A 27,974-nucleotide genomic window follows, 5' to 3' on the forward strand; every position below is an offset into this window, starting at 1 on the left:
ATTATTTTGAATGTGGCGGGAATGACCTAAGGTATTCATTGAATGTGCCATGAATGACCCGAAGTTTTTGCCCAAAGAGAGGCCGTGAAATATATGTATGAAAGCAGGAGATGGCTATGATATTGTGGTATTCGATTGGGAGAGAGGCACACGGGAATGTGTGATTCGGCAAATGTGTGGAGTGCAAAATCGTGGAGTAGGTACTAAAGGGTGGGTGTATAAGAAAAGTAATTGATTAATTGATAAGAGAAATGGATTTGTTTATCTGAGTGTACTTGTGTTTACCTTTGAATACATATAGAATATCTACATATGTTATATATACAAGTTCTAACTTTCTTTGCAAGGAGGGTAGGACTTAATAATATTTTCAGGTAGAGGGACGCGGCCCCTACCCTTATACAAATGGCGGACATCGGTAAGTGTAATTCAATGGTTTAGATATTAAAACGAGTTTATTATAATGAGTTATATAATGGAAGTCTTCTTTGGGAAAAATATGCTTGGGTTAAAATGGCCGAACCATTGCCTTCAAGTCGTGAATGATTAAGTTATGGGATAATATAAAGTGATTCTTGAATAATTAAAAATTATGATAATGGTTTTATGTGGTTAGTCTACTCATACCAAAGAAATTTCATTTTTTTCAACCCATGTTTGCTTTGTTTTTAACGTGGGTGTGTTCTTAAGGAACATAGGTAAAAAACGATGGAACCGCGTGTGATTGGGATTCGTTGTTTTCTTTTAGGTCCGATTCTTTATTGGAAGAATGTAATAATGTAGTTTTCTTTTCATATTATACATGAGAATACGATGTTGAGGACCGTTATTCTTAGAATCTTATATTGATGATTTTTATGGAAGATAGACTTTGCATAAAGTAATAAAAGAATTTTGGAGATTATTTTTGTTGTTAAGATTCTTTATGATGTTGGTTTTAGGTTTTGGCGTATGTTGTATCCACCCCGGCCATAGCCCGGGTTTTTAAACAACCAAAAGTGATGTTTGAGATATTTATATTTCAAATATTCATTTTTTTTAATTGTTTAGAAAATCGGGCTGTGACAGAAAGAGTCGACGAATTGATATTTGTTTCCTTTTTCCCTCCCTTCTCCATCTTTTTTTTATTAAATTGGAAAATTTAAATTATATGGCGCCAGCTGTATTAGTGATGGCTGGTAAAGGGAAGTATGGGAAATTGGAAAAATGGCCATTGGCAAAAGCAAAAACGCCCTTGACAATAGTTTTGAAGACATAAGTTGCACCTACTCATAACTCATTGCAGCTTGGATAGGTCAAAACTTTCTGTACTGGTTAGTAACTTTTGGATAGAGAATGTGCTAATGTGATGCACTTTACTCGCAATTGACTCTTGACTTTTGTGGTATCCCCAGTCCCTACTTCCTCTGTCCCACATGCATATTGTAGCATAACGTCAATAATGGATTTGCTTTGGATGGTTCACATTGCATGCTCGAGTCCAGTCTCAGTTAAGGATGTGGACTTGACTTGGAAAGCTGTTCGAGCTCCGTTGTATCTCTCATTCATTTGGTTATCCTTCCCATTAGTTTTCACACTTCAAAATCTACAAGAGCAGCCTACGCTTCTTGTATCTCATTTCATAAAAAACATGACTCAGGAGATACTTTCTGCTGTCGTGGACCAGTTGGCCTTAATCATCCGAATAGAAGTTGCACAGGAGGTGCAGTTGGTGGTGGGGGTTCGTGAAGAATTAAAAAACCTCGAGACTAAGCTCCGTTCGGTTGAAGCGGTGCTTGAAGATGCGGAAAAGAAGGAAACACATGATAATGCAGTAAAGATTTGGTTGGGAGAGCTCAAAGATGTGATGTATGATGCAGATGATGTATTGGATGAATGGAACACACGAATTCTCATTTCTGCTAATGGTTCTCACGTTGCCAACAGCGTGCTTTCCTACTTGTTATCTTTGTGTGCTTGCTTTAAACATGTTGGTGTACGCCATGACATTGCTCATAGGATTAAAGGCATAAGAGAACGCCTAGATGTGATTGCTCTCAATAAGGATCAACTAAGCCTCGTTCAGAGTCATAATCACGAAGAACCTCGACAGCTCACTAACTCTGGTGTGGATGTATTGGATATATATGGTCGAGATTACGACAAACAAGAGATAATAAGCATGCTACTTTGCGAGACTAGCCAACAAGAAACTCGGGTTCATGTACCTATCTTGTCAATAGTTGGTATTGGCGGGTTTGGTAAGACAACTCTTGCGCAGCTAGTGTTTAATGAAGGAACTATAGCGACCACCTTTGAACTGAAAATATGGGTTTGTGTTTCTGTACCTTTTGATCTTGAAAGGATTGCCAGAGAAATCATTGCACAAGCTACTAGAGAGAAGCTACCAGAAAATGTGGTTGGGTTGGAACTTCTACATCAACATTTGTGTAACTCAGTGAAGGGAAAACAGTTTTTGTTCGTGCTAGATGATGTTTGGAATGGAGATTTCGATCGTTGGGAGTCATTGAAGTTAGCTTTGGATGGTGGCGAGCGAGGAAGCAAAATCATCGTTACCACACGTAACGAAGCAGTTGCAATGATGATCGGCTCAATTTATATACACAGGCTTGCACAGTTGTCAGACAATGATTGCTGGCACATATTCAAACAAATAGCTTTTTGGGGAAGATCAAAAGAAGAGACTGAAAGATTGAAGGGAATTGGACAAGAAATTGCAAAGAAATGCAAAGGTGTTCCACTAGCTGTCAAGACATTAGCAAGTCTAATGCGATTCAAACGAGCAAAACAAGATTGGACGGATGTATTACAAAGTGACATTTGGGAAACACAAGAAAAAGGTTTTTTACCTGCTCTTTTGTTAAGCTATCACGCTTTGCCGTCAGTTTTGAAACGATGCTTTATGTACTGTGCAATCTTTCCAAAAGACCATAACATAGAGAAGGACGAGGTGGTGAAGCTATGGATGGCTCAAGGTTATCTCGGTTATGATAGAGCAAGAGAGCTAGAGAGGGTTGGTGTAGAGTTATTTGATGCTCTGGCGATGCGATCATTCTTCCAAGATTTTAAGAAAGACGATGATGGAAACATTATTGAATGTAAGATGCATGATCTCGTACATGACTTTGCCGAGTTCCTCACAAAAACTGATTGCTCTGTTTTGGTGAATAATGAGAAAATTACCAGTCACAAGATTCGTCATTTGACAGTTGATAATATAGAGAATCCATCTATCTATGAGGCGAAGAAGTTACGCACGCTGTTAGTAGGAAAAGCATCCAAGTCGGTACCTCCTGCATTACACCAGTTCACATATCTTAGGACCTTAGACTTGAGTACTGATGCATACTATCGTCATCCTGGCCTTGAAGTACTTCCAAGTGAAGTGAGTAGATTATTACATCTTCGGTACCTTGATTTGTCAAAAACAAGACTGAAGGAATTGCCTGAGACAATGAGAAGTCTAGTTAATTTGCAAACATTGAAGCTTAACGATTGTTATAATCTTTGCAAACTGCCAGAAGGAATTGGAGAACTTTCTAACTTAAGACATCTGGAAGTTGAATACACTTGGAACCTAAAGTATTATCCGCGAGGAGGCATTGAGAGATTGCGTCAGCTTCGAACATTAAGTAAGTTTGTTGTGAGTGATGGAAACATCAAAGGCTCCGTGATTGGGGAATTAGGAAATCACAATTTTCTAAAAGGAAGGCTATGTATTACGGGGTTAATGAATGTAAAAAGTGTGAATGAGGCCAAGCAGGCAGAATTGCATAAAAAGAAAAACATTTTAGAGTTGGAGTTGGATTTTGAATATTTAGATATTGGAGACGTCAGCAGCGAAGAGGAGATACGAAGGATGGAAGGTGTTCTTGAAAATCTGGAACCACATAAAGAAAGCTTGGAACGATTGCATATGCATAACTATGTTGGCTCCACGCTCCCTTCTACTTGGATGATGTCCAATATTACATACTTGTCCCTTTTTTATTGCCCAAATCTGAAGGTGGAACCGCACTACCATTTTCCTCTTCGGCTTGAAACTCTGGAATTATACGACGATGTAGGTGTTCTTTCAAAATCGTTAATGTCCCTCACCCACAACAACAACCTCAAGTCTCTTATTATCTATAATTTTCCGCATTCCTCTCTCCCCCAAGAACTAAACCAACTCACGTCACTTCAACAATTGATTTTTAATTCATGCGAATTCCTTGATTTCAAGTACTCACCATACTTCGCAAATTGGAAATCAATTACTGCCCTATTATTACTAGGAGAGAACTTAGTAGAGAGGAGGACTGGAGCATCTTAACCCACATTCCCAACATTGAAATTGAAGGGAAAGATATTAAAAGCAGAAACTGAGTTCTTCTGGCGGAAAATTCGTTTTTCATTTTTGATTACACAATTGAACGAAAACATGAAGAAGATGAAGATTTGGTGTTTTACAAAAGCCCAATTGAACGAGAAGAAGAGGTCCTTCCCTTTTTCTTCATTTCAGTATTCATTAATTATTTATTTTTTCAATTAATAATAAACCTTTTTCTCTCTGTAGGCTTGCCATCTGTTGTATTTATTATCGAAGGACCTTCTGGGACAGTTTTAGGCATGTGCTCAGATGTTCATTCCAGTAACTTCACCTTTTCTTGGACAAATTCTGCTACTATTTCTGCTGACATTGTCATCTTCCTTTCAGGTTATTTTCAAGTTTGTCGTCATAACTGTACTTGTGATTGCTGAATCTGCAGAGACAAGTGCATAAAGACGGTAATACTAAACTGCTTCTATAATTTTCTATTTTCTTTTAATCTATATATATGCTACTTTTGATAAAAATAATATTCGTATTTCAGATGTTGCGTAACCGCAAAGTTGTGCGTGTGCTCCCTCAATTGTGCTAAAAATGACTGCAATGCAGTACTCCGTGCTAGGTATATTTATCATCGTATTAGAGTTTTTAGTGGAATGGGATGTGTTGTAGTGTGCATAATAATTTTTCATGTTGCTGGATTTGGCATGCTTTCTTGGTTATCATGATTAAACTTGATACTGAAGTGTAGTCTTTACATTTTGCAGAGCAAGTTATTGATGGACTTGATAGAGCTGTCATGACAATGAAGAAAGGGGAGGTTGTAGAGTTGACTATTGCTCTAGAATATGGTTTCGGTTCATCTGAATTCAAGCAAGAATTGGCTGTTGTTACCCCGAATTCAACATTATACTATGAAGTTGAGCTTGAATCCTTTGTCAAGGTATCTTCAGTGTGATTTCTCTTTGTACGGCTCTTGCATTGTGCTTGGTATGAGTGAGTTTAAAATTTTCCTTTTCTTTCAATAGGAGAGAGAATTGTGGGACATGAACACACCTGAGAAAATTGAAGCCGCTGGTAAGAAGAAAGAGGAAGGAAATGATGCATTCAAAGCTGGAAAATATGCTATGGCGACTGAAAATCTCCTTGTAATCAGGCTGGAAAATTTATTGAATATGACACCAACTTCAGTGAAGAGGAAACAAAACAGTCCAAGGTTCTGAAGGTAAGCTGCAATCTGAATAATACAGCTTGCAAGCTGAAGCTAAAGGACTACAAACAAGCAGAGAAACTATGCACAAAGGTAACTGCGGATTAACTTATGCCTACGACTCAAATCACATCAAACCAAGGGGCCTGATTATTAATGTTGCGATAATAATTTTGGTTGGTGCTAGAACTTGAGAGTAGAAATGTTAGGGCACTCTATAGACATGCCCAAGCTTACATTCAGCTGGCTGATTTGGACCTTGTTGGGATCGATATTAAGAAGGTGTTGGAAATTGATCCCAGCACAGGTATGTATTGTGCCTTTTTATTGTACCGGCCAATTCATTGATGTCCAATGTCTCTTGACAAAATGTATGTTGGGGTGGAATCTTTGTGGAATCAGGGACGTAAAGCTGGAGTATAAAGTCTTGAAGGAGAAAAATGAAGGAGTTTAATAAGGACACTCAGTTATGGCAACATATTTACCAAAATGAGCAAATTAGAAACCCTTGATACTAATGTAAGTTGCTGCCCTTTAATAAAAAAATGTGAGGGTCACTTTTCTTTGGTTCAAGTTGACCGTTCTCCTGACAAATATTATCTATCCGCAGAAAGCAGCAGCGTAGGCAGCAGATCTCAAGCGTTGACAGTGAGGTGTGATATGATGGACAACTGTGTTCAGTTTATTGGATGTCTTCTGTTTACAGTTTACTGGGTTGTGTGTCTGGTTGATGTCTTAGTAGTTAGAGCCGCAACGTTTCTTAATCTTTGTAGTTGGTAGGGTTACATTCTTGAGTCTAGAGTCTTTGTAAAACTCTTCTGATTATTGATAAAAGGTTGTTTTCGTTACGTATTTCCTTGGCTTTACTAGCTCCCCCCTCTGCTCTAGGGCCGGTGTCTTCAAATTTAGTGTGTTATCTGCTTGGTTTTTTTCCCTTTGAAACCAGATTTCATTTGTTAGGTACTTAAATGATCTCGTACATGACTTTGCCGAGTTATTTTTTTTTTAATTATTAAATAATTACATTTTATGCTGCAGGTGTTGTGACTATGCACTTCTGATACTCAAGTACTGGGAAGATGCACCAGAAATACAACGAGCGGCAGATCTTTATGAAGATCTAATAAAGTGTTGTGTAGCAGACGCAATTAGTGAGGTATTATTTTTTTGGTTGGTGGGTTATGACTACAATTTTATATCAGAATTGTGAATGCTAACTAAGACATAGGGGGTGTTTGTTTTTTTTGGTTTTTGTAATTGCTTACTACTTATTCACTATGTAAGTGGTGGACCATTTTTTTTTTTTTGGTATATTTTTGCTAGTTATAAATGCCAAAAGTGTAAATAGCAAAACTTGACTTACATAAACTTATAAACTTATAAGTAACAAGCACTCATAGTAGAAAAAAAAACAAACACCCCCTTAGTTCTTTAAAACAGGTGACTTTTAAACTCTTAACCAGTGCATACTCTCAACCTGAGAATGATTAGCAATTTTGAAATTGTAGCTAAGATTTTACTTGATTTGCATCTTTTTTTAGTAAGGTTTTTGGTGGTGGAATCCTTAAACCAAGGTGGTGAAATGCAAGGAGAGTGTACAATTGCCAAAACACTGAAGACTCTCGTGATTGGATCAAATACATGGTTGTGCCCTAGGAAGCACGGATACGGATACGCGACACGGATACGACACGGATATGCGGACACGGCATTTTTCAAAAATATAGGATACAGATACGTCATGGATACGTTTGAATAATATATATATATATATATATATATATATATATTTCACCAAATTCAAATTAAAATGGCAATTCTACTTCATAAAATGACCAATTCAAACACATTAAGCAGCAACTTTGTATAAGTGTATAACACTGCAAGCAAATGCCAACAAAAAAGTTCAAAACAATACAATAGATTTGTCAATCAAGTTGTCCAACTTCAACTAAGTCACCTTCTACATCTTAATTCACTCCATCTTTATTCTCTTGCATCTCTTCTTATCTTGGATTTTATTTCACTTTTTTTTTTTTGTTGAAGTTCCAAAAAAAATTTGTGAGATTACTATTCCCGCGTATCCCCCGCGTATCCCCCACGTATCGGAAATTAAAAAATTAATTAAAAAATCAGATACTCCAAATCGCATATCCGAGGCGTATCCGGGCGTATCCGTGTCGGATACGTATCGGACACGGATACTTCACCCATATAGAAGTATCCGTGCTTCATAGGTTGTGCCATTAGCATGCAACTTGGGAATATCATCTGGTTTCAGAAAAAAGGGCCTTGGGAAACTCTTTGGAGAAATAAATGGAAATAACATTAAGGAGTGTGGGATTGAGCAAACTATGGCGCTTGATTTGAACAAAAAAACAGAAAATCATAGAGAGGGAACATGAAGATAATCATGTAGACAAACTGGATGCATCGCTAGCAGTGACGTAGTTGCTAGTGATAGAGTAGGGGTAGAATATTGGGATTTCTTGTCTAACTATTGGTTTGTAGTTAGTCGAGAGTCTGTATTTGGGTCGTCCATAGGGGTACTTTTTCACTGAGGTGTTCCTTTGAACGGGAACTACATTTTGGGAGGTGTATGGTCTTCCACTGTTTGCACCATGTAAGTGAGTTTCTCACTTTTGTATCCCATTTACACCCTAATCAATAAAATTAACTTTAAAAAAAAAAAAAAAAAAAAAAATTTTAAACCTTGTCCAGGATCCATCCCCTATTTTAGCTCAACTTCTATCCTTAAAACTTTCCAATTTTTAGAGGGGAACTGAGATTCCAGTAAGATGATTGAAAAATCTGGTTACAATGAGATATAAGCTTGGACTGTGCTTGGCTCTAAGGAGATGGAGATAAAGCTGGTCATCTCTGTGTTTATAGGAGGTTTATTAAGAAAACAACTTCCCACATTTACAAACAAAGTTGCTTTCATTGTTAGTCTCCAACAAACATGATGTGCGTCGTTTCTTTGTCCCTCCTTACTCTATTTCTCTCTTAATTATCTGGCGTGTACCCTCCTTTGAATAGCTAAGCATCTAATAGCCTGTAAACCAGTAGTTCTTTTTGAACAACTTATGCATCTATTGACTTGTGAACCATGCTACAGTTTTACTGAAACCAAGCTGGTCACGAGTGCATTCTGAATTTCTGATGGTGCAACATGTTTTGATTTGCAAAAGTTTTAACATTAAGGCATCCAAATAATGTTATTTCAATTGCAGTAGTGTAGCACTTTTCTTTCTGCCATGAGCCTTTCCTTATGCCATGAAACCCTCTACGTACAATATGTGCAAACTGCAAAATTGAAGTAAATTTTCTAGGATGTTTGATGTGTCTGATTCTGGTTTGTCATCTCTGTGACTTTCTGAGTGGTGTTTCTGATTTTTTCTATTTTGCAGGTTTGAGCGTGCAAGACCTTTGAAGGAGTGGAAGGAGATGGCTGCCGTGATGGGATTGTTATGTTGCAACCTGTGTTCACTTTGTTGAATTGTTAATGAGTTATGACTTAAGTTTTGATTTTGAATTCTAGACAGCAGAGATCGTAATGGAAAACACCGTTGGGCTAATTTCTTTAATTTCTCAGATATATGGATATTATGTTGACTGGTTATGAGAAGGCTCCCTCACCCTTAGCTGTATTATATTCCAATGATGCTATATGAAGGCCAATGTGGGGGGGGGGAATGCCAATGTAGTTAATAACTGTGGTATGATGCTTCATTTTTATCATATTACCATATTACTCCGTAAATGATATCCCTCCGTAAAAGGTGGGTTTAGTTAAACGGGGAAAGTTGGTCTTATGGCCATCTCAATATAAGCAAGCCTGTAATCTAATTTGGGGTTTTTAATCTTTAAAAGGAAAAGATATTTGGTCCGCCTATTGCCAAAGACATTTTCGCTTTTGCCAATGACCTTTTTTCCATTTTCCCATTATGTCCTTTACCAGCCTTCACTAATAACAGTTAGTGTAAATTCCAATATTGTATTTTGTTTTGGTAACTAATATATATATCCTATATTCCTATATCTTCCGCGCATACCATATCCTTCCTTCCTCAAATTATGAAGCTATATTATGATGATTCTGAACATCTTATATTTAGGCCAATTTTTGAAGATATTGTTCATCCAATTATATTATGTCCATCACGTGCTTATCTATTTATTCACTTGAGAAATATGATGAATTTGTAATTATAGTCGCTAGAAATGATTTTACGTGAATGGCAATATGCAATATGCATTTTTTTATAAAAGAAAGTAGGGTACAATAATTTTGAGAAAAGGTTTTAGTACACCAAAAATTAAAAATAACTCCCCACTACTGCTACTAGCCTACTACTCGAAAGGTTTTTGGCTCAAACTAAGAGATGACAACATCTCCAGATGGATCTATCATAACATAAATTTGAGGACCAAGAAAGGGAGAAAGTCGCCAAGCAACTATCTAATCTCTATTCTTAAGAAGATAATGCACGACTCTGTAAGGTCTTCTTTGCCTTCCTTGGGGCCAATTGAGTTTCAGGCTCCTTCTCAACTGGTTCTTCCCTCTTAGACAAAGTCAACTCCATATAAAAAAATGACATATAAAAAAATTAGTTCGCTACTCCGAGGATATCTTTATAGGGGCGAGATCCAAGACCGTTGGATGTGTGATCTAACGGTCCTAAAATAAAAAACAAACTAAAGTTTTTTTCTTTCTTTTTGTTTTTGATTTTCAGACAGCTATCACACATCCAACGGTCTCGGAACCAATATTCTCGTGGTAGCCCAGGCCTAAGAAAATTAATTCTGCCATGGGCTCGGTGAGTCCTACGATCCTAATTCTGAGCTTTGTTCACTTGAATGTGAGAAACATAAATTGCGTCCACATCCAAGCCTTTCACATCGGCATTACTCTCTGCATTCTTAAGCAAGTTCAGAATAAACTTTGCAGATTTAACAGGCCAACCTCCCTGTCCATTTTAGCCAAAACATCCTCCAAATACCTTCTGGCCTTAATCAAGGCCATCTTTCTGATTGAATGGGCAGTCTCCCGTGTATTCTTGAAATGAACCCGAAGATGGGATCACCTGTCAAATTGGCTGGCCCCGCCTTCAAAATATTATTGTGTGAGGTTTGAGCGCCGGGCCAGTCCTACCTTATTTACCTAGAGGGCTGAGCTGGGTCGGGTCGAATTAATGTTTAAATTTCAAAGTTTTTACCCACTCTTTAATCATTTCGATAGGGTTTGAGAGCCAAACCTGAGGGGAGTGAGGGCAAGATACTATGTTATACATTTAATTTACAAAATAAATTTATAAACATTAGTTAAAAATGATAAAATCGAATACACTTCACTATTAAACCTTCAAACTATTAAAAAAAACTTATTAAAATTGTATTAGTCAATTAAGTTCAGTTAAATTTATTTCATAAAATATTATAATGAAATTATAAGATTGACAAACTTAATAGATAAACGTTCTTTAAGTGATTTTTTGCATATTAATGCTAAAATAAAATATATAGTAAAAAAAATTATTAAAATATATATAATAAATGTTAAGGGCCTAATGAGGGCTGGGCTTAAGAGAGGGCTTAAATTTCAAAGTTTAGGCTTTTACCCTCCTCTCAAAGGCTTGAGGGTCAGGATAAGCCTAGCCCACGAATGTGTGAGGGCTTTATTTTGAAAGTTTTTTCAGTTTATGGGCCGGGTTGGGGTGGGCGGGTTGAGAGTTTGACCGAGATTTTGACACCCTAAGATGGGGCACGTTTGTTTTTTGTTTTTGTTTTTGTTTTTTTACTTTTTAAATTACGACTTTTTTTTTTGTGAAGTTGCGGTCTTGCCGGGTGTGGAAAAAAAATTTGTTGTCGGAGACCGCTAAGGACGGACTTTGGTTCGCTGAGGACCGAAACTTTACTTGACTCTTGACTTTTGTGGTTTCCCCAGTCCCTACTTCCTCTGTCCCACATGCATATTGTAGCATAACGTCAATAATGGATTTGCTTTGGATGGTTCACATTGCATGCTCGAGTCCAGTCTCAGTTAAGGATGTGGATTTGACTTGGAAAGCCGTTCGCGCTCCATTGTATCTCTTATTAATTTGGTTGTCCTTCCCACTAGTTTTCACACTTCAAAATCTACAAGAGCATCCTACTCTTCTTGTATCTCATTTCATAAAAAACATGACTCAGGCGATACTTTCTGCTGTCGTGGACCAGTTGGCCTTAATCATCCGAATAGAAGTTGCACAGGAGGTGCAGTTGGTGGTGGGGGTTCGTGAAGAATTAAAAAACCTCGAGACTAAGCTCCATTTGGTTGAAGCGGTGCTTGAAGATGCGGAAAAAAAGGAAAGACATGATAATGCAATAAAGATTTGGTTGGGAGAGCTCAAAGATGTGATGTATGATGCAGATGATGTATTAGATGAATGGAACACACGAATTCTCATTTCTGCTAATGGTTCTCATGTTGCCAACAGCGTACTTTCCTACTTGTTATCTTTGTGTACTTGCTTTAAACATGTTGGTGTACGCCATGACATTGCTCATAGGATTAAAGGCATAAGAGAACGCCTAGATGTGATTGCTCTCAATAAGGATCAACTAAGCCTCGTTCAGAGTCATAATCACGAGGAACCTCGACAACTCACTAACTCTGGTGTGGCTGTATTGGATATATATGGTCGAGATTTCGACAAACAAGAGATAATAAGCATGCTACTTTGCGATACTAGTCAACAAGAAATTCGGGTTCATGTACCTATCTTGTCAATAGTTGGTACTGGCGGGTTTGGTAAGACAACTCTTGCGCAGCTAGTGTTTAATGAAGGAACTATAGCGACCACCTTTGAACTGAAAATATGGGTTTGTGTTTCTGTACCTTTTGATCTTGAAAGGATTGCCAGAGAAATCATTGCACAAGCTACTAGAGAGAAGCTACCAGAAAATGTGGTTGGGTGGGAACTTCTTCATAAGCATTTGTGTAACTCAGTGAGAGGAAAACAATTTTTGCTCGTGCTAGATGATGTTTGGAGTGAAGATTTCGATCGTTGGGAGCCATTGAAGTTAGCTTTGGATGGTGGCGAGCGAGGAAGCAAAATCATCGTTACCACACGTAACGAGGCAGTTGCAATAATGATCGGCTCAATTTATATACACAGGCTTGCACAGTTGTCAGACGATGATTGTTGGCACATATTCAAACAAATAGCTTTTTGGGGAAGATCAGAAGAAGAGACTGAAAGATTGAAGGGAATTGGACAAGAAATTGCAAAGAAATGCAAAGGTGTTCCACTAGCTGTCAAGACATTAGCAAGTCTAATGCGATTCAAGCGAGCAAAACAAGATTGGACGGATGTATTAGAAAGTGACATTTGGGAAACACAAGAGAAAAGTTTTTTACCTGCTCTTTTGTTAAGCTATCATGCTTTGCCTTCAGTTCTGAAACGATGCTTTGTGTATTGTGCAATCTTCCCAAAAGACCATAACATAGAGAAGGACGAGGTGGTGAAGCTATGGATGGCTCAAGGTTATCTCGGCTCTGATGGAGCAAGAGAGCTAGAGAGGGTTGGTGTCGAGTATTTTGATGCTCTAGCGATGCGTTCATTCTTCCAAGATTTTAAGAAAGACAAAGATGGAAACATTGTCAAATGCAAGATGCATGATCTCGTACATGACTTTGCAGAGTTTCTCACAAAAACTGATTGCTCTGTTTTGGTGAATAATGATAAAATTAGCAGTCACAAAGTTCGTCATTTGACTGTTGATAATATAGATAATCCATCTATCTATGAGGCGAAGAAGTTACGCACGCTGGTAGCCATATCGTCCAAGTCAGTACCTTCTAATTTACTATTCCACCAGTTGACGTGTCTTAGGACATTGGACTTGAGTAATAGATATGGTGGTTCTGCCCTTGAAGTACTTCCAGGTGAAGTGAATAAATTATTACATCTTCGTTACCTTAATTTGTCGTATACAAAACTAAAAGAATTGCCTGAAACAGTTAGAAGTTTAGTTAATTTGCAAACATTAAAGCTCAACCATTGTTATAACCTTTGCAAACTGCCAGAAGGAATTGGGGAACTGTCTAACCTAAGACATCTGGAAGTTGAAGACACTTATGCTCTAAATTATTATCCACAAGGAGGCATTGAGAGATTGAATCACCTTCGAACATTAAGTAAGTTTGTTGTGAGTGGTGGAAGCAAAGGGTCTGTGATTGGGGAACTAGGAAATCTCAATATTCTAAAAGGAAAGCTATCTATTACGGGGTTAAGGCATGTAAAAAGTGTGAATGAGGCCAAGCAGGCAGAATTGCAGAAAAAGAAAAACATCCGGGACTTGGAGTTGAATTTCCATTTTGGATATGGTGAAAATGAACACATCGGCAATGAAGAGGACATAGGAAGGATGGAAGGTGTTCTTGAAAATCTTGAACCACATAAAGAAAGCTTGGAACGATTGGAAATACGAAACTATGTTGGCTTCACGTTCCCTCGTTGGATGATGTCAGTCGAAGAATCTGTTTTGTCCAATATTATATACTTGGAACTTCGGTGGTGCCGAAATTTGAAGGTGTTGCCCGCTTCAGGCAAATTACAATTTCTTGAAGAGCTCATTTTAGAAGGTCTAAGTGCGGTGAAACATTTGGATCTTTTGAGGGTTGGAAATGGAAATTCAACGTCTTCGTCGTCATCAGTAGTGTTGTTTCCAAAATTGAAATATCTTAACTTGTCTTGGTTGTCAGAGTGGGAGGATGAAGAGGAGCATGATGTCCCAACAACAACTACTCTCATTATCATGCCCCATCTCCATAAACTAGAGATTTGGGATTGCCCAAAATTGAAGGTGGAGCCGCACTACCTGTTTCCTCCTCAACTTGAACGTTTGGATTTATGGTTCGATGTAGGTGTTGTTTCAAAATCGTTAATGTCCCTCACCCACAACAACAACAACCTCAAGACTCTTCAATTTATAGCTTTTCCACATTCCTCTCTCCCCCAAGGATTAAACCAACTCACGTCACTTCAAGAATTGATTTTTAATTCCTGCAAATTCCTTGATTTCAAGGCAGAGGAGTTGAAACCACTCACCATGCTTCGCAAATTGCAAATCAGGGTCTGCCCGATTATTACGAGAGAACATAGCAGAGAGGAGGACTGGAGCATCTTAGCCCACATTTCCAACATTGAAATTGATGGCAAAGATATTAAAAACAGAAACTGACTTAGGGGGTGTTTATTTTTTTTGGGTTTTGTAATTGCTTACTACTTATTCACATTGTAAGTGGTGGACCACATGATTTTTATTTATTTATTTATTATTATTATTTTTTATGGTATATTTTTGCTAATTATAAGTGCAAAAAATATAAGTAGCAAAACTTGAGTTATATAAACTTTTAAACTTGTAAATAACAAGCGCTTATAGTAACAAAAAAAAACAAACACCACCTTAGTTGTTGCACGAAAAACAGGTGACTTTTAAACTCTTCAAGTTTGTATTTCGTGCATTGTACTGGCACTGAGAAATTGTAGAAACTCATCTGTGTATAATGAACTGAATGGTTCAGACCATCTCCTTGAATGCTCAAGTGCTTAGCCATTCTCACGAGATTAATGTAAGTATTCTAGTGTTTTGCAGAATTTCGTTTTCGGCTCCCTCTCTCTTGCTGAAATGGTGAGCTACTCATTCTCTTCGTTGTTTCATTCCTGCTCATTCTTACACGGTAGAGTGTTTATCACGTTTCCATATGTTACAAATCATGCTGTGTTAGATGATAATTTGGTACATAATATCAAATGCACTTCATTTCGAGCTAGTCACTTAATTGTACTGTTGACAAAAAAGTCGTTGTAGGGCGGATATTTATTATTGTGAGACTTTATTGGTCTTTTTTATTGTTAGTTAGTTATTAGTATTGGCTTTGCGACTGTATTGAGTGTTTGGGTATGTTTTGTTTTAGCAACTCTAGCACAATCTTATAGAAATGTAAGAAATTTGTTAGATGCAAAATGTAGTTAAATGAGTTGCAGTTTTAGTATTGGTATTCGAGCTAATGACAATATGCGTAAACAATCACATTGAACTATTTTTTTTTTTGATGTAAATGTAAATCTTTTATTAAACCAAACGAAATTTACATATGCCCAGGACATCATAAAGGACTTGCATATTTACAACTATTGGCGCCTGATGCCACCATACAGACGAGTATGGCGGAAGGAAAGCCAAGTCTCCAACAGGCCCAGTTGAGAAGTGTACATTTGATTGCCCCAACAAACGGAAGTTCTTTACTTGAGCAGCCGCATGTGAGGCTAGCGTCAAGAACACCATTTGCTTCGCGATAAACCCAACTGAAGTGCACTTCTTGAAATTTACTCAGCACTATCTTAATCTGAGTAACAGTTCTAACTAATAACCAATGACAGTTTAAGTTTTCATCCGTTAAAACCTTAAACAGCAATTGAGAATCTGTTTCTAATAGAGTATTAACTCTAACTCTGTAATGCTTAATGCCTTAGTTTAAATGTTGATTCAGTCATTGTAAATCAAGGTTGTAAGGATAGGTGTCAATGTAAGAAGGTATCCTATAAATACTTGTAATTAGACATAACAAACTAATGAACAAACTAATGATGTTTTAAGTCCCTTGAACTAATACTAACAATATTAGAAGTTCAATTTCTTGTATGTCAATAATTGCACATCAAAATGCAAATTCAGTTCTGCACAATAAATCACGTCATGCATTACTTGTATGGAGCTTAGTGATTCTAGTAGGTAACACAATCTTTACTTTTATTTATTTCTGTTTTTGAAAAGGTTAAAGTTTATGAATCACCGGACTCACCCTTCCACAAAAAAAAAGATATTTCTGCTGAGGAAGGGCAGAGAGAAGCCAACAACCATAAAAAAGAGATGATGACCAAAAAAAGCCCTTACACCCTGCACCTACACCAAGAACATAATTGAATATTTAAATCAAATGTTATTAGGACCATGCTTCCAAATAGAACATTTATTGAGCATATTGAGGAACCGAACCAAGATGCATCTATAAAATAAAATATGTATCTATTAACAGAACAAAAAGGGATAATACCTTTGAGTCAATCTTCCTGTCTAGGAGGTTATTCCAGGTGCATTCAGCACCTCCTAAAAGCACCGATCCACAACCAAACAACAATAACATCTTAAAATCAGGAAGGTTTCCAGGAGGTGTTGCCAAGGTAATAGACTTAAACAATAAACGAGGCAATTTAATTCAAATCCAGAGAATGGTCGAGTCACGTCGGATGAGTTTGTTGATTATTTAAGTTATATGGAGAAAACTTTCAATCATAAAAACCTTCAAGACCACAAACAGGTCAAGCTTCATGCTACGCAGTTGAAAGACTATGAACTTGTGTGGTACGATGAGTTGAACTCAGGGAGCACTTAGGAACCCAAGCGCGAAGAGCTGGTGGCCAACTTTCCCAAGCTAATTCATCTAAGAGCAACATAGCGGGGTGCTAGCCAAAGAGAACTAACCAAAAGCTGAAGCTTTGACTAACCCAACACCAAAACCAAGCTTTAATTCATTTCCTGAAACGAAATAACAGTAACCAATTGAAACAAATTATAAAGCAACCTAAAATCTAAAGGAAATCTCAAGAAAAAAAAATACCCAACCTGAAAAATTGATTCTTTCTCTAGTAGTAATTTGAGTTTTAAATCAACCTATAAAATTACTTAAGAGAATCAATATCTAAAGTAAAACCAAAGAGAACAAAAAATTAATTAAGCTTGAATATATAAGAGAACCAACTTTGAAAATCAAAGCTTTTTGAGAGAGACGGTGAGAAAGATATCTTTCGGATACTGCCGATGGATGTGATTCATTGAGCGGTGGTTGAAGGAAAGGTTAATACTTCCGATGGATGTGACTAAACAACTTTTATCTTTTTGTTCGATGCAATTTAGAGTCTTTTTTGGTTATTTTTTTAGTTTTCCAAAAAAAATAGGTGGGAAGCGAAATTAGTTTGTCGCTTGGTATTTAGAAGAGATATGCCGACCATTAACAACTCTTGTAGAACTGTCGGGTACCCAGAGAGATTACTCGACAAATGGTCAGATTATACCCGACAGACAAAATGTGTTGGTAACGAACGTCCTACCGACGGAATCCGTCGGGTATTTTTTATGGCGTCTCTTGGGTAAACTCATTTTTTTGGTAGTGATTTGTTGTTTGTCTGCTTTATTGGAAATTTGTTATTCAACGTAAGGATCTCCAGTTAATTTAAGGGTTTGATTTAATGAAAATGGTAGAATGGGAAATAGAAATTTTTGGGGATAAGAATTAGACCGCAAATTGCTTATAATCTGGAAAACAGGGAGATTAATTAGCAAGGTGTAAATAATAGAGAGATTATATGGATAGGTTTGTGAGGGAGGAGTTTACATATAACCGGATTGGATTGAAGGGTCTGAGGCCATTTCTTGCTTTTAAAAGAGATTAACTAGGCGGGTAATTGAGCAACTTGTGCCTTATCTATCCAATAGATACACTCACTTTATTTAGTTTTAACCCCTTCCTCCTTTTTATTTGGGTTAGACGTGAATGCTTACATGATGATCTCAGATTTTTTTACTCACAATTCTCAAATTTCTACTCATATGATAACTAATGCATATTTGGTTCCAAACATTAGCGTAAAATTAATATCGTAAGCTTGTGCAAGACCAAAAGATGACAATTGATACACAAAAAGAATAATGAGAATGAGAAGGCGCCAGCTAACATTGCTTTCTTGATAGTTTCTCCTCCATACTTGGGAATCATCACAACAAGAATCCTAATATCTAGAGAAGTATCATTTTCAGGACACACCATTTTATAAAGATCTGACAAAACGGAGAACGAAAAAATTCAGTCAGAGACTTCATGCATGTGAGTAATAGTAGTGGAGTAATCGACAATTTGTGATTGAAGAATCAGCACCCCAGTAAGCTGGGTGTAAGTGTGTAACACCCCGCCTTTTTATTTTAATATTTAATTCATTTGTTTCATATTTGGTTATATATTTTTTTTATTATTGGGCTTTTTATTCATATTAAAGTCCACAATATAGAAGAGAAAAACCGACCCGTGTATTTGTGTGTGGACCTAGGCCCTTCTGGAATACACAATAGAAGCCCTTTATGACTTAAAAAGGTGGGTTTTGGTATTTTAGGGATTTTAAAATCCGAAAATAATTATTAAAATTTGAGTAGAAAACCCTAGCAACCAAAAGAAGAAAAATTAAAAGAAGAAGAAGCTAAGGATTACCGGCACGACATCATTTTATCGGTCTTCTATTCTAGATATTCAAATTTTGCAATCTCGGGTGAGCGGATTTTTCTTTGATATATATTCGCTTATACGATCTATTATCGTAATTATCAATGTCTTGTGGTTTGACAAAAGATCGTTTAGAACGGATGATGCAAGTGTTGTTTGATATGGTGTCAAGGTTATCAATTAAAATATAATGGGTAATTTCCACGTTGGTTTTCTGTTGGATAATTTGGTATGTATTAATGCACTTATCTTGTGTGCGTGTTGGATTTCTCATCTTAAATTTTGTTAAGATTTGGTTACTTATATTAACTATGAATATTTGAGAAGAAGATGAACTGAAAAAGAGTGACCTGAAAAACTACACTGCGTAGGCAGAAATTTCTTACTAGATGGAGGTCAAATTATTATTGGATTGACTTCATATTTAATCTGTAGTTTTATAAGACATTGTAGTCTGACATATTAAAACTTTAGACAGATCTAACGGTTGGATTTTTGTCGAGGCGCGCATAAGCGTGACAGGTCGTAGTGTTTCTACATTAGAAAAACTGCAGTGCGCAGTTTTTTGTTTCTGCTTAGATCTGTGCTATAAAATCGCCGACTACTCCCTACTCGGTGCCTAGCCGATCCGGTTAGCCCATTACTCCCCATAAGTAATCGGGGACGAGAAATCGCTGAAAAATCGGCCGATATTTCAATTTATAAGTACTCGGGCCCGGGCGAGTTAATAGTGTAAAATCGGGCCTTTTTTTTAGCCCGCGAAACAGAAAAAAAAAAAAAAAAAAAGGTCCAAACCAAAAAATTTGGGCTCGCGAAACCAAAAAAACGCACAGACGCACAGTTCGTCTTCTCCAGCAGCACATCACAGGTACGCACAGTTCTTCTTCTCCATTTTTTTTTTCTTCTTCTCTCATTTCGACTCACTTCTCATCACTTCTCATCCCTTTTCTTGTAATAAATAAAAAATTGTTGATTGTAATAAATAAAAAAAATTCACAGCCAAGATTAAATGATTAATGATTTCGAAAGTTTTATTATTGACCCACCTAAAGTCTGTTTGAAGTAGTCAAAATTTCTGTGTTGTGGACTTGTGATGCGATGGTGTTGGAATTATTTTAGATCTGCCTTATGACTGTTATGAGTTGAAACTTCGTATTGCGTATAGATTATGTGACATTGTGATTGGTTTAGTTATGAAAATGGGTTGGACTGTTGGAGATATAGAGCTGGATTGTTTCTAATTGCAGCTGTGCCGCTGTGGTCATAATTTGGGTCACTCAGATTAATTAAAAACTAAATCAGAGAGTAAAGAACCACACCAAACACTATTTGGTATCTACTGTGATATGTTTACTGATTTTTTCCTTTGAATTGTTTTTCTGAAATTTAGAGATGTCGTCTTCGAGAGCTTCGAATGAGCCTACAATTTACAAATATCTAACTGATACTCTGATAGTTGTAGACTTGTAGCAGACTAGCAGTCTATGCTCCGTTTCTTTGTTTATAAGACTGCTGCTACTATAGAATTCATCTGACCCTTCTTCTACTTCATCCCATATTGGCTGCACAAGTTCACAAAATTTTATATAAATTCTAGTGGTCAATTACCAGTTACCATATTGGTATTTCAATGTTAATTTATATGTAACATGTATTTGTAAAGAAATATAGTGTTTTAAAAAATCACCCGAGTAATCCCGATTAATCTCCGACCGAGTAGACCTACTCGCTACTCGCTTCTCCACCGAGTAGCGACCAAGTAGCGGTTTAAAAAATCGCCCGATTAATCCCGATTAATCCCTGACCGAGTAGACCTACTCGCTACTCGCACCTCCACCGAGTAGCGGTTTAAAAAATCTCCCGAGTAATCCCGATTAATCCTCGACCGAGTAGACCTACTCGCTACTCGCACCTCCACCAAGTAGCGATTTAACTGCCCAGGCTTAGATGGTGACCTTTCCGTACTCGGATTTGTATGAAATTTAATCCATAGTTTCCTGACACATTGTAGTCTTCCATATTAGATTTTTAGATTTATCCAACGGCTTGATATCTGTCGAGGCTTCCATTAGTGGGACTGGTCGTAGTAGAAACTACACCAGAAAACTGATGGGCGTAGTCCTTTGTTTCTGTTTAGATGGAGATCAACCTATTATCGGATTGACCTCAAATTTAAATCCGTAGATTCTTGATATCCAGTTAAATGACATATACAAATTTTAGGCAGATCCAATGGTGGGTTGTCTGTCAAGGCACGGATTAACAATGTTGTTAGAATTAGCTAAAGTTTAAAATGGATATAGTTTGGTGGTTACATGATGGCATTAGATGGTCAGTGGTTATTATACTTTCGATATATTCTTACTATTGTGGAAATATTGGTGTGAAATGAAAAGATATCTATATGTTTTCTTTTATTGTGATTATTAAAATATTTGGAGAATTGGTTAAGAACTACGAAGGCTTAGATTCCAATCTTGAAAGATTTGGATACGTAGGCAACTTTGAACAAAAGTGCAGCCACTCTATCTATAATATATATATTAGTATGTATGATAACTATATGATTGTGTTAGAAATTACTGTTGTTTTGAGACTGCATAAATATATATGTGTCAGATAGAAGTTATATATGTATATAGACTTTAGTATATGTGGATCTGTTTTGGACATTAGTGTGTGTGGACTTGAATATGGACTAATGAACTATTTGTTTACGATATTGTGTATATGAGTGTGGTTATGTAAATTGTATTTGTTTGATTATAAGTCTATTTACATTCAATGATATTTAAGTGCTTGGTTTGCCTTGACGTGCGAAAATGACTCTCTGCATGTGTGATATGTTTTGATATGAGTAATGCTAGTATAATTATAAGTGATAATAATGTTTTAATGTGTCGCCCACATCTTTAGAACTCTCCTCCTCTCGATTTTGGTAATGAGATATTATGACTTGTGATGTCATGTGATAGATGGGTATTCATTGAATGTGCCATGAATGACCCAATAGTTTGACCGCCTTAGAGAGGAACTAAGGTATTAAGCTTTCTTGGGTTGGTCGTATTCCTTGAATGTACGGGAATGTAGGTTTATGTATTCCTTGAATGTGGCGGGAATGACTCAAGGCATTCATTGAATGTGCCATGAATGACCCGTTAGTATTATGATGAGTATTCCTTTAATGTAGTGGGAATGACCCAAGGTATTCATTGAATGTGCCATGAATGACCTGAGATTTTATGGCCAAAGAGGCTGTGAGTATGTGTATGAAAAGCCCAGAGATGGCTGTGATATAGTGATACTCGGTGGGAGAAAGGCACATGTGTATGTGTGATTTGACAAATGTGTGGAGTGCAAATCGTGAAGTAGGAACTAAAGGTTGGGTTGAGTCTGTTTATAAATGAGTCAACAAGATAATTAATAAGCAAAGTGAAATATTGATTTTACGTATGAGTGAGTTATTGCTTATGCATATTTATGTAATATGATGTATATACTTTCTTACTAACATTTTACGTACCTGTTTGCCCCAACTTTTCTTTTTCTACTAACAGATATCTATGAACCAGACTTTGTTTATCATTATTAGCATAATCTAAGTATTCCGTAGAAAGTTGAAGTACTGAATTGACCTTACAGTCTCGGATGAGACTATAATAGTAGCGCGCGATAGGACAGGCCAACATAAAGGTCCAATTGCTGGCTAAAATAGATCGTGGTCTTCTTCTTCGCTCCCTCCCATCTCTGCTGCTGCTGCTGCTGTTGCTCTCATCTCTCGGCTTAGGTAATTTAAATAAATAAAACCGCCTAGCGCCTAGCCCGTCTAGAAGGCCTAGGCGTTCCCCCACTGCCTGCCTACCGATTTTTAGAACATTTGATATTACTATGAACTAATTCCTCACACAGCACCTACAACAATGTAGTGACTCAAGCTATATGAATTATGGGCTTAAATAGTGTAACTAGGAATCTTGGGCTCGGGTTTTATATGGTTAGTACAACCCGACCCGGTTAGAGTCCAGTCCAGTTAAGTTAAACACTTAAACCCACACTTTATTACAAAACTCTTAAACCTCGTAGCTCTTTTTTTAGTTTTGTTTTTCAGAACGTAAGAATGGTGGCAGACTCGAAATCAGCCTTCATTGACCAAACAGTGGTACCAGGAGATGTGGTGTTGGACCTTTCAAGTATGTCTAACCATACTATCAAGTTAGGCCAAGGCCTTCGTCAGGTTCGCCTTTATTTATTTTTTTATATTATTTTATTGAGTTTCATGTTACTGTGTTTATTTAATTAATTTATTATTAATAATAGGATGGGGATGTTATTTCTGTGATGAAAGCTGGCAAGTTGAGATTTTCCAAACCTAATAAGTATTGGGTTGAAAGTTCTAATAAACGAGTAAGTATTATTATTATTATTATTATTATTATTATTATTATTGTTATTATTGTGGGTAAATGGATTTCATCTTTGTTCTACAGTATGTACCCTGTGTAGAGGATACTGTTCTTGGTATTGTGGTTGACCAGAAGGCAGATGTAAGCATTTTTACTTTACGACAAGACATAATATGAAAAACCAATTGTAATGTACCAATTTTTATTTTCATTTGCGTGCAGAACTTTCTTGTGGACATAAAAGGACCTACATTGGCATTTCTACCTGTACTTGCATTTGAGGGAGGATCAAGAAGAAACAAGCCAAAGTTTGAGGTAAAGCTAAAATTTGAGTGATGTATCTTATTAGGAGTTGAAATTATGTAGCTGTACATCTAAATAGATTTTTTTTATTATACGTGACCACATAAAGTCTAGGATGTTTTTCACAATTTTAGTAGTCAAAACCTATATAGATTTAGTTTTAGAGAATTGAATACGGGCTGGAACATCGTACTGTGATCATGAGTTTGTGACTAATTACTGTAGTCGGGTCTTTGCTTTTCCAAAAATGGGAGTGTCGTCATCTTTCACCAATAAGCAAGGCATCTTGGAATTTGTTTTACATTCAATAACTTGGACTGTTTGGAATTGAAGAAACTGCAGGATATTTGAAAACAATTTCTTCTCAGTTGAACCTGTTAGCTGTAATGGCAATGTTTGCATCAGTCATGCATTTAAGAGTTATAAAAAAATTGTTTTGGAGGTCACTCAGGTGGAAGTTGAACACAGGACTGTCCAGCTATGGAAGCTGTGCAATATCGATTGTGGCCTCACAACTTCCTTATTATGTGCCCCATTACTTTTTATGTTTATTGTTTTTGTTTTTGTTTTTTGTTTTTTGTTTTTCTCTTTATGTGTATAGGATACCTCATCCTTAAAGTTTTCATAATATCAGTATAGTACAAACACACACACACACACAGACATGTATATATACATATAGGTAACATTTTATTCCATAATTTTCCCTGACGAAGGTGGAAATCAAACCCAAGACCTTGGGCGCAACCTCTCAAGTCTTGACCAGTAAGCCACTGACACCTTCTGAGTTGACTACCAGTATAACTAACACATACTTTTACTGATAAAAAAAAAAGTCTTGTGATTCCACCGAAACAAAAATTTTAAATTAACCTTCATGTGCAAACTAAATCCATTGGGATTATCACCTCTTGCTTTACAATGCGCCACCACCACCACCACGCACCATCACGCCACGAGCTCAACCAGTACTGCTCCACCACTTTGTATTTTTTTTTTTTTTTTTCTCCTATTCTTCTTCTTGTACATCCTTTTGTTGTTGCCTTCATAGTTTTTCCTTTTGTTTATCTTCCCTTTCATCTTCTTTCCCGCCCTGACCTAACTGTCTATATGTGAGTTTGGTTGTGTGCCAATATACCTATTTATAGGGTTTTAGTAATGTGTGATTTTGATGATTTTATTTTTAATGTGGAAGTAGCTTTTATATGAGTGACTCCGTTATCACGTAAAATTCAAGAAAGGGTAGGGGTAGGGGGATAAAGACAAGTGGCTCAGTGGCCCGAGATAGAAAATCGTAAAGCATAGCTCCAGGAAGCTAGAAGACAAAAGGAGGGAAAGAAAGCAAGAATCAAGAAATTGGACGACTGGAGAGACATACATCCACAATGGTGTGACAGGAAACCAAAGAAGAAAGAGCGGGAAAGAAAATATAAAAGTCAAACTTTGAAAGTGATGGGTGATGTGGAAGTACAATGTGGGGAAGAGAAAAAGCTAGTCGAAAAGCGTAGAAATACTGGTAGAGGTTCAGGTAAGGAGCTTGGAACGAGACTGGTGCTTCAATCAGAGGTGGAGGAAGGTACGGCGCTGACAAGAAAAGAAGAAATTAGGGACTTTTAAACTTTTACTGAAAACTGAAAACTGAAAATATGGTCTTTTAAACTGAAAACTTTTACTCTTTGCACTTGGGACAAGCCAGAAGGGGATGAGATCACTTTGAACACTGATGGTGCTGTTGCAGTACAAGGTAATGGTTATGACTTAAGGTGGTATATGCAGAAATTATGGTGAAGTCTGCAGGGATCTCTTCTGAGAAGTGAGTCAGAGCAGTAAAAGATTAGAGCTATAGAGGAAGGCCTTTGACAAGGACTTGTGTTGCAGATGAAAAAGATTAAAAATGCTTCTGATTCACTCAGAGCAGTAAACATGCCTAGGGGCAGATAAGTCCTCAATTGGAAGTGACTGAACGTAGTGGCATCTATCAAGGTATTAATGACTGTCATTCACACATACAGAGAAGGAATTCGAGCTGATGACTCCTTATCTAAATTGTGTTGTTATCCTAATGGCTTAGTAAACCAATTTGTACCAACCTTAAATTTTGAGCTTAGTAAGGTTGTAATGGAGCCATGGAGGATGCAAGTGGAAATGTGTATGAAAGAATTTCATGATTTATATAGGTTGGGGTCTACCGAAACCCCCTAATGCTTAAAAAATAAAAAAATAACGAAAAAAAGAGGGGAAATTGATAGAAATTGGGAACTGTGGGTCAACTAGAGTAACAGAAAATCAGGTTAAGATCAGGGCATAATTAGAGAATCTTGAGAAAAGAAAAAGGGAAGAAGGATTGATGGAATAAAGGACTTTGGCGACATCGATGATGAGGATAACGATGAGAAGCTGGATTTGGAATGCTCCAATGCGGATGAGGATGAGGGCTGCAATGAGCCTGAAGATGAGGAGTATCTGTTTTATTAATCTGTTGATCATTAAGAGGCAGGAGTCTGGCTGGTGATGCTCAATTGCTCATTATGTTTTTTCTTTTGGGCCTTTTGGTGTTATTTTGGTTATGTATGTGTTTTCTCGTGTTTTGACGTGTCAGGGTGTTTCTTTTATTGTTTTCGGAGTGTAGGGGTGGGTCTGGTTCCTAAGCGGTTAGTTTGTGACTTTTTTTAGGTGATGTGATTGACCTTTGAATACATCATGTAGAAACTTTTACATGTCGAAGAAAACATATTTACCTTAAGTTTTGAACTTTTTAAGATCTAGTGTAAACCATGTTTACCTCATTTCAATCTTGTTTTAGTTGCATTTTCAGTTTTTGTTTTCTGCTGTCCCATTTAGTTTTTTCCTTTTTCTGAATTGAATATTGTCTACTTTCCAAGTCAGGTAGGTAAGCTGCTGTATGTTCGGGTCGTCAAAGCTAACGCTGACATGAATCCAGAGCTTTCATGCACTGATGGTAGTTTCTCACTTTACTTGGATTCAACCTTTTTTCATAATATTAACCAATAACCATCTGTTTGGACTTTAATTTGATAATCGTTTCTTTTGGTGTTATTTATTTGATAGTTAACGGAAAAGCGGCCGAGTTTGGGCCCCTGAAGGATGGCTACATGTTTGAATCATCAACTGGTTTGTCACGAATGTGAGTTCCCTTTGACGATAGGACCATTTGAATTTTTTTACTTTTATTTTTTGTTTGTTTTTTTATCAAATTGAAGTTGTATCTTCTTTCAAACAATCATTTGGTGACAAATAGTTTATTGGCAATTTGTTATCTATAGGTTGCTAAGCTCTCCAACATGTCCGGTTCTTGAAGCTCTTGGGAAGAAATTATCCTTTGAGATAGCCGTTGGGCTAAACGGCCGTGTATGGGTATGATTCTTTGCACCCATACATTTCTATTCTTGGGCACCGTCTGTGATGACAGAGTAGCTAATGACTCTCAGCACTATTGGGTTCTTTAGTTGGTAACTTCATTAGACAGTTGTCTTTTGATGTTGCGAGTTGCGACACTTTGTGTTCACATGATGAGATGATGCTCTGTATCTCTAGTCACGTCAGTTTGTGACACAGATTGTGTTGTGAAAGCTTTTCTGGTCATTTCTCCATTTCTCAATGTGATTGCAGTTTTTGTCCAATTCATTATCATCGAGTCGAGACATAGTTTTGCTTGTCAGTTCACTTCGAATAAGATCTCTGGTTACCAATCAGTAAAGTTTAATTGCAATTTGAATTCTAGGTGAATGCAGAATCTCCATCCACAGTGATCCTTGTATCAAATGCAATCATGACCTCGGAGTCTTTGACTGGGGTACAACAAAGAATTATGGTGGAGAAACTCATGCAGAGAGTTCAATAATGCTTTTGGTAAGTTTTGTTTGTGGCAAAGTATTTCTTTCTCTTTGAACTTCATTTCACTTTTGTAAAATTGAACACAGCTTGTATTTTGGTTACAGAATTTGATGTTGGAAATTGGATTAATGCAGATCTAAACACAGATGAAGATGCATCAGAATTTGCTTGGTTTAGTTTTCGAAGTCTAACCTGCTGTGCAAAATTGGCATAATAGATATGGTGTGTGTATGGTGTATGGGACCTAGATGAAGGCAAGGTACTTGCATACTATTTTCAGTTTAGTATCTTTATTCCTTTCTTATTTGAGTAAGAAATGTATATTATTGAACTTACATATGAAAATAGGTGAAGTGAAGTTGAAATTCAGGCGCTGAATTTTATTGCTGCTCAAAGCTTTATGTTGCTTTATAGAATTTAGCTAGACAGATTTCTTTATGCCGTCTATGATGCATGGATACTCCTAAAATGTCATTGCAGCCGTATCGGTCGGGTACAATACCAATACGGGTACTGGATACTTCTAGGGTACTGGAATCCCAGAAATATACATGATCCGATTGTTCT

At 36.9% G+C, this 27,974-nt stretch overlaps 3 protein-coding genes and 1 long non-coding RNA gene across 13 annotated transcripts; 3 read left to right on the top strand and 1 right to left on the bottom strand.

Annotated features, from left to right (window-relative positions):
- Nucleotides 1-1,506: 1,506 nt before the first annotated feature.
- On the top strand, nt 1,507-9,172 carry LOC147506823 (peptidyl-prolyl cis-trans isomerase FKBP62-like). Of its 6 annotated transcripts, XM_086558849.1 has the most exons (11): nt 1,507-4,479; nt 4,559-4,609; nt 4,700-4,770; nt 4,857-4,934; nt 5,080-5,255; nt 5,341-5,615; nt 5,710-5,829; nt 5,925-6,041; nt 6,133-6,175; nt 6,561-6,678; nt 8,933-9,172. In XM_086558849.1, exon 1 carries the CDS (start codon nt 1,631-1,633, stop codon nt 4,313-4,315), a length of 2,685 nt encoding a protein of 894 aa, XP_086414975.1. In that variant the 5' UTR covers nt 1,507-1,630; the 3' UTR covers nt 4,316-4,479; nt 4,559-4,609; nt 4,700-4,770; nt 4,857-4,934; nt 5,080-5,255; nt 5,341-5,615; nt 5,710-5,829; nt 5,925-6,041; nt 6,133-6,175; nt 6,561-6,678; nt 8,933-9,172. The 6 variants fall into 6 exon arrangements, with proteins under 6 accessions (XP_086414975.1, XP_086414977.1, XP_086414974.1 ...); XM_086558851.1 differs by lacking the exons at nt 6,561-6,678; nt 8,933-9,172 and having other exon boundaries at nt 5,080-5,302; nt 5,469-5,615; nt 6,133-6,370; XM_086558848.1 differs by lacking the exons at nt 6,561-6,678; nt 8,933-9,172 and having other exon boundaries at nt 6,133-6,370.
- Nucleotides 9,173-11,705: 2,533 nt separating this feature from the next.
- Nucleotides 11,706-14,750, top strand: LOC147506824 (putative disease resistance protein RGA3). The gene has a single exon (XM_086605845.1). It carries the CDS (start codon nt 11,706-11,708, stop codon nt 14,748-14,750), a length of 3,045 nt encoding a protein of 1,014 aa, XP_086461971.1.
- Nucleotides 14,751-16,437: 1,687 nt separating this feature from the next.
- LOC147506825 (uncharacterized) lies at nt 16,438-17,311 on the bottom strand. Its single transcript, XR_015193980.1, has 3 exons — nt 17,199-17,311; nt 16,630-17,111; nt 16,438-16,478 (listed from the first exon to the last, which is right to left on the bottom strand). It is a non-coding gene; the product is annotated as an uncharacterized LOC147506825 (long non-coding RNA).
- Nucleotides 17,312-18,792: 1,481 nt separating this feature from the next.
- LOC147506826 (uncharacterized) lies at nt 18,793-27,802 on the top strand. Of its 5 annotated transcripts, none has more exons than XR_015193967.1 (11): nt 19,589-19,714; nt 22,942-23,080; nt 23,164-23,250; nt 23,334-23,390; nt 23,472-23,564; nt 26,439-26,511; nt 26,622-26,697; nt 26,837-26,927; nt 27,295-27,422; nt 27,542-27,666; nt 27,756-27,802. XR_015193967.1 is itself a non-coding variant. In XM_086558856.1 (11 exons), exons 3-10 carry the CDS (start codon nt 22,964-22,966, stop codon nt 27,412-27,414), a joined length of 714 nt encoding a protein of 237 aa, XP_086414982.1. In that variant the 5' UTR covers nt 19,640-19,714; nt 22,489-22,633; nt 22,942-22,963; the 3' UTR covers nt 27,415-27,422; nt 27,542-27,802. The 5 variants fall into 5 exon arrangements, 4 of the variants coding, with proteins under 4 accessions (XP_086414983.1, XP_086414981.1, XP_086414982.1 ...); XM_086558856.1 differs by adding an exon at nt 22,489-22,633 and having other exon boundaries at nt 19,640-19,714; nt 27,542-27,802; XM_086558857.1 differs by lacking the exon at nt 19,589-19,714 and adding an exon at nt 18,793-18,892 and having other exon boundaries at nt 27,542-27,802.
- The last annotated feature ends 172 nt before the right edge of the window (nt 27,803-27,974 follow it).

This window comes from Coptis chinensis, chromosome 4 (genome assembly GCF_015680905.1).
Source record: "Coptis chinensis isolate HL-2020 chromosome 4, ASM1568090v1, whole genome shotgun sequence".
Lineage (NCBI taxonomy): Eukaryota > Viridiplantae > Streptophyta > Magnoliopsida > Ranunculales > Ranunculaceae > Coptis > Coptis chinensis.

Coding starts and splice junctions, on each gene's coding strand:
- LOC147506823 (XM_086558849.1), top strand. CDS start 1,631: ATGACTCAGGAGATACTTTCTGCTGTCGTGGACCAGTTGGCCTTAATC.
- LOC147506824 (XM_086605845.1), top strand. CDS start 11,706: ATGACTCAGGCGATACTTTCTGCTGTCGTGGACCAGTTGGCCTTAATC.
- LOC147506826 (XM_086558857.1), top strand. CDS start 22,964: ATGGTGGCAGACTCGAAATCAGCCTTCATTGACCAAACAGTGGTACCA. Junction 23,081..23,163: donor TAGGCCAAGGCCTTCGTCAG/GTTCGCCTTTAT, acceptor TATTAATAATAG/GATGGGGATGTTATTTCTGT. Junction 23,391..23,471: donor TGGTTGACCAGAAGGCAGAT/GTAAGCATTTTT, acceptor ATTTGCGTGCAG/AACTTTCTTGTGGACATAAA.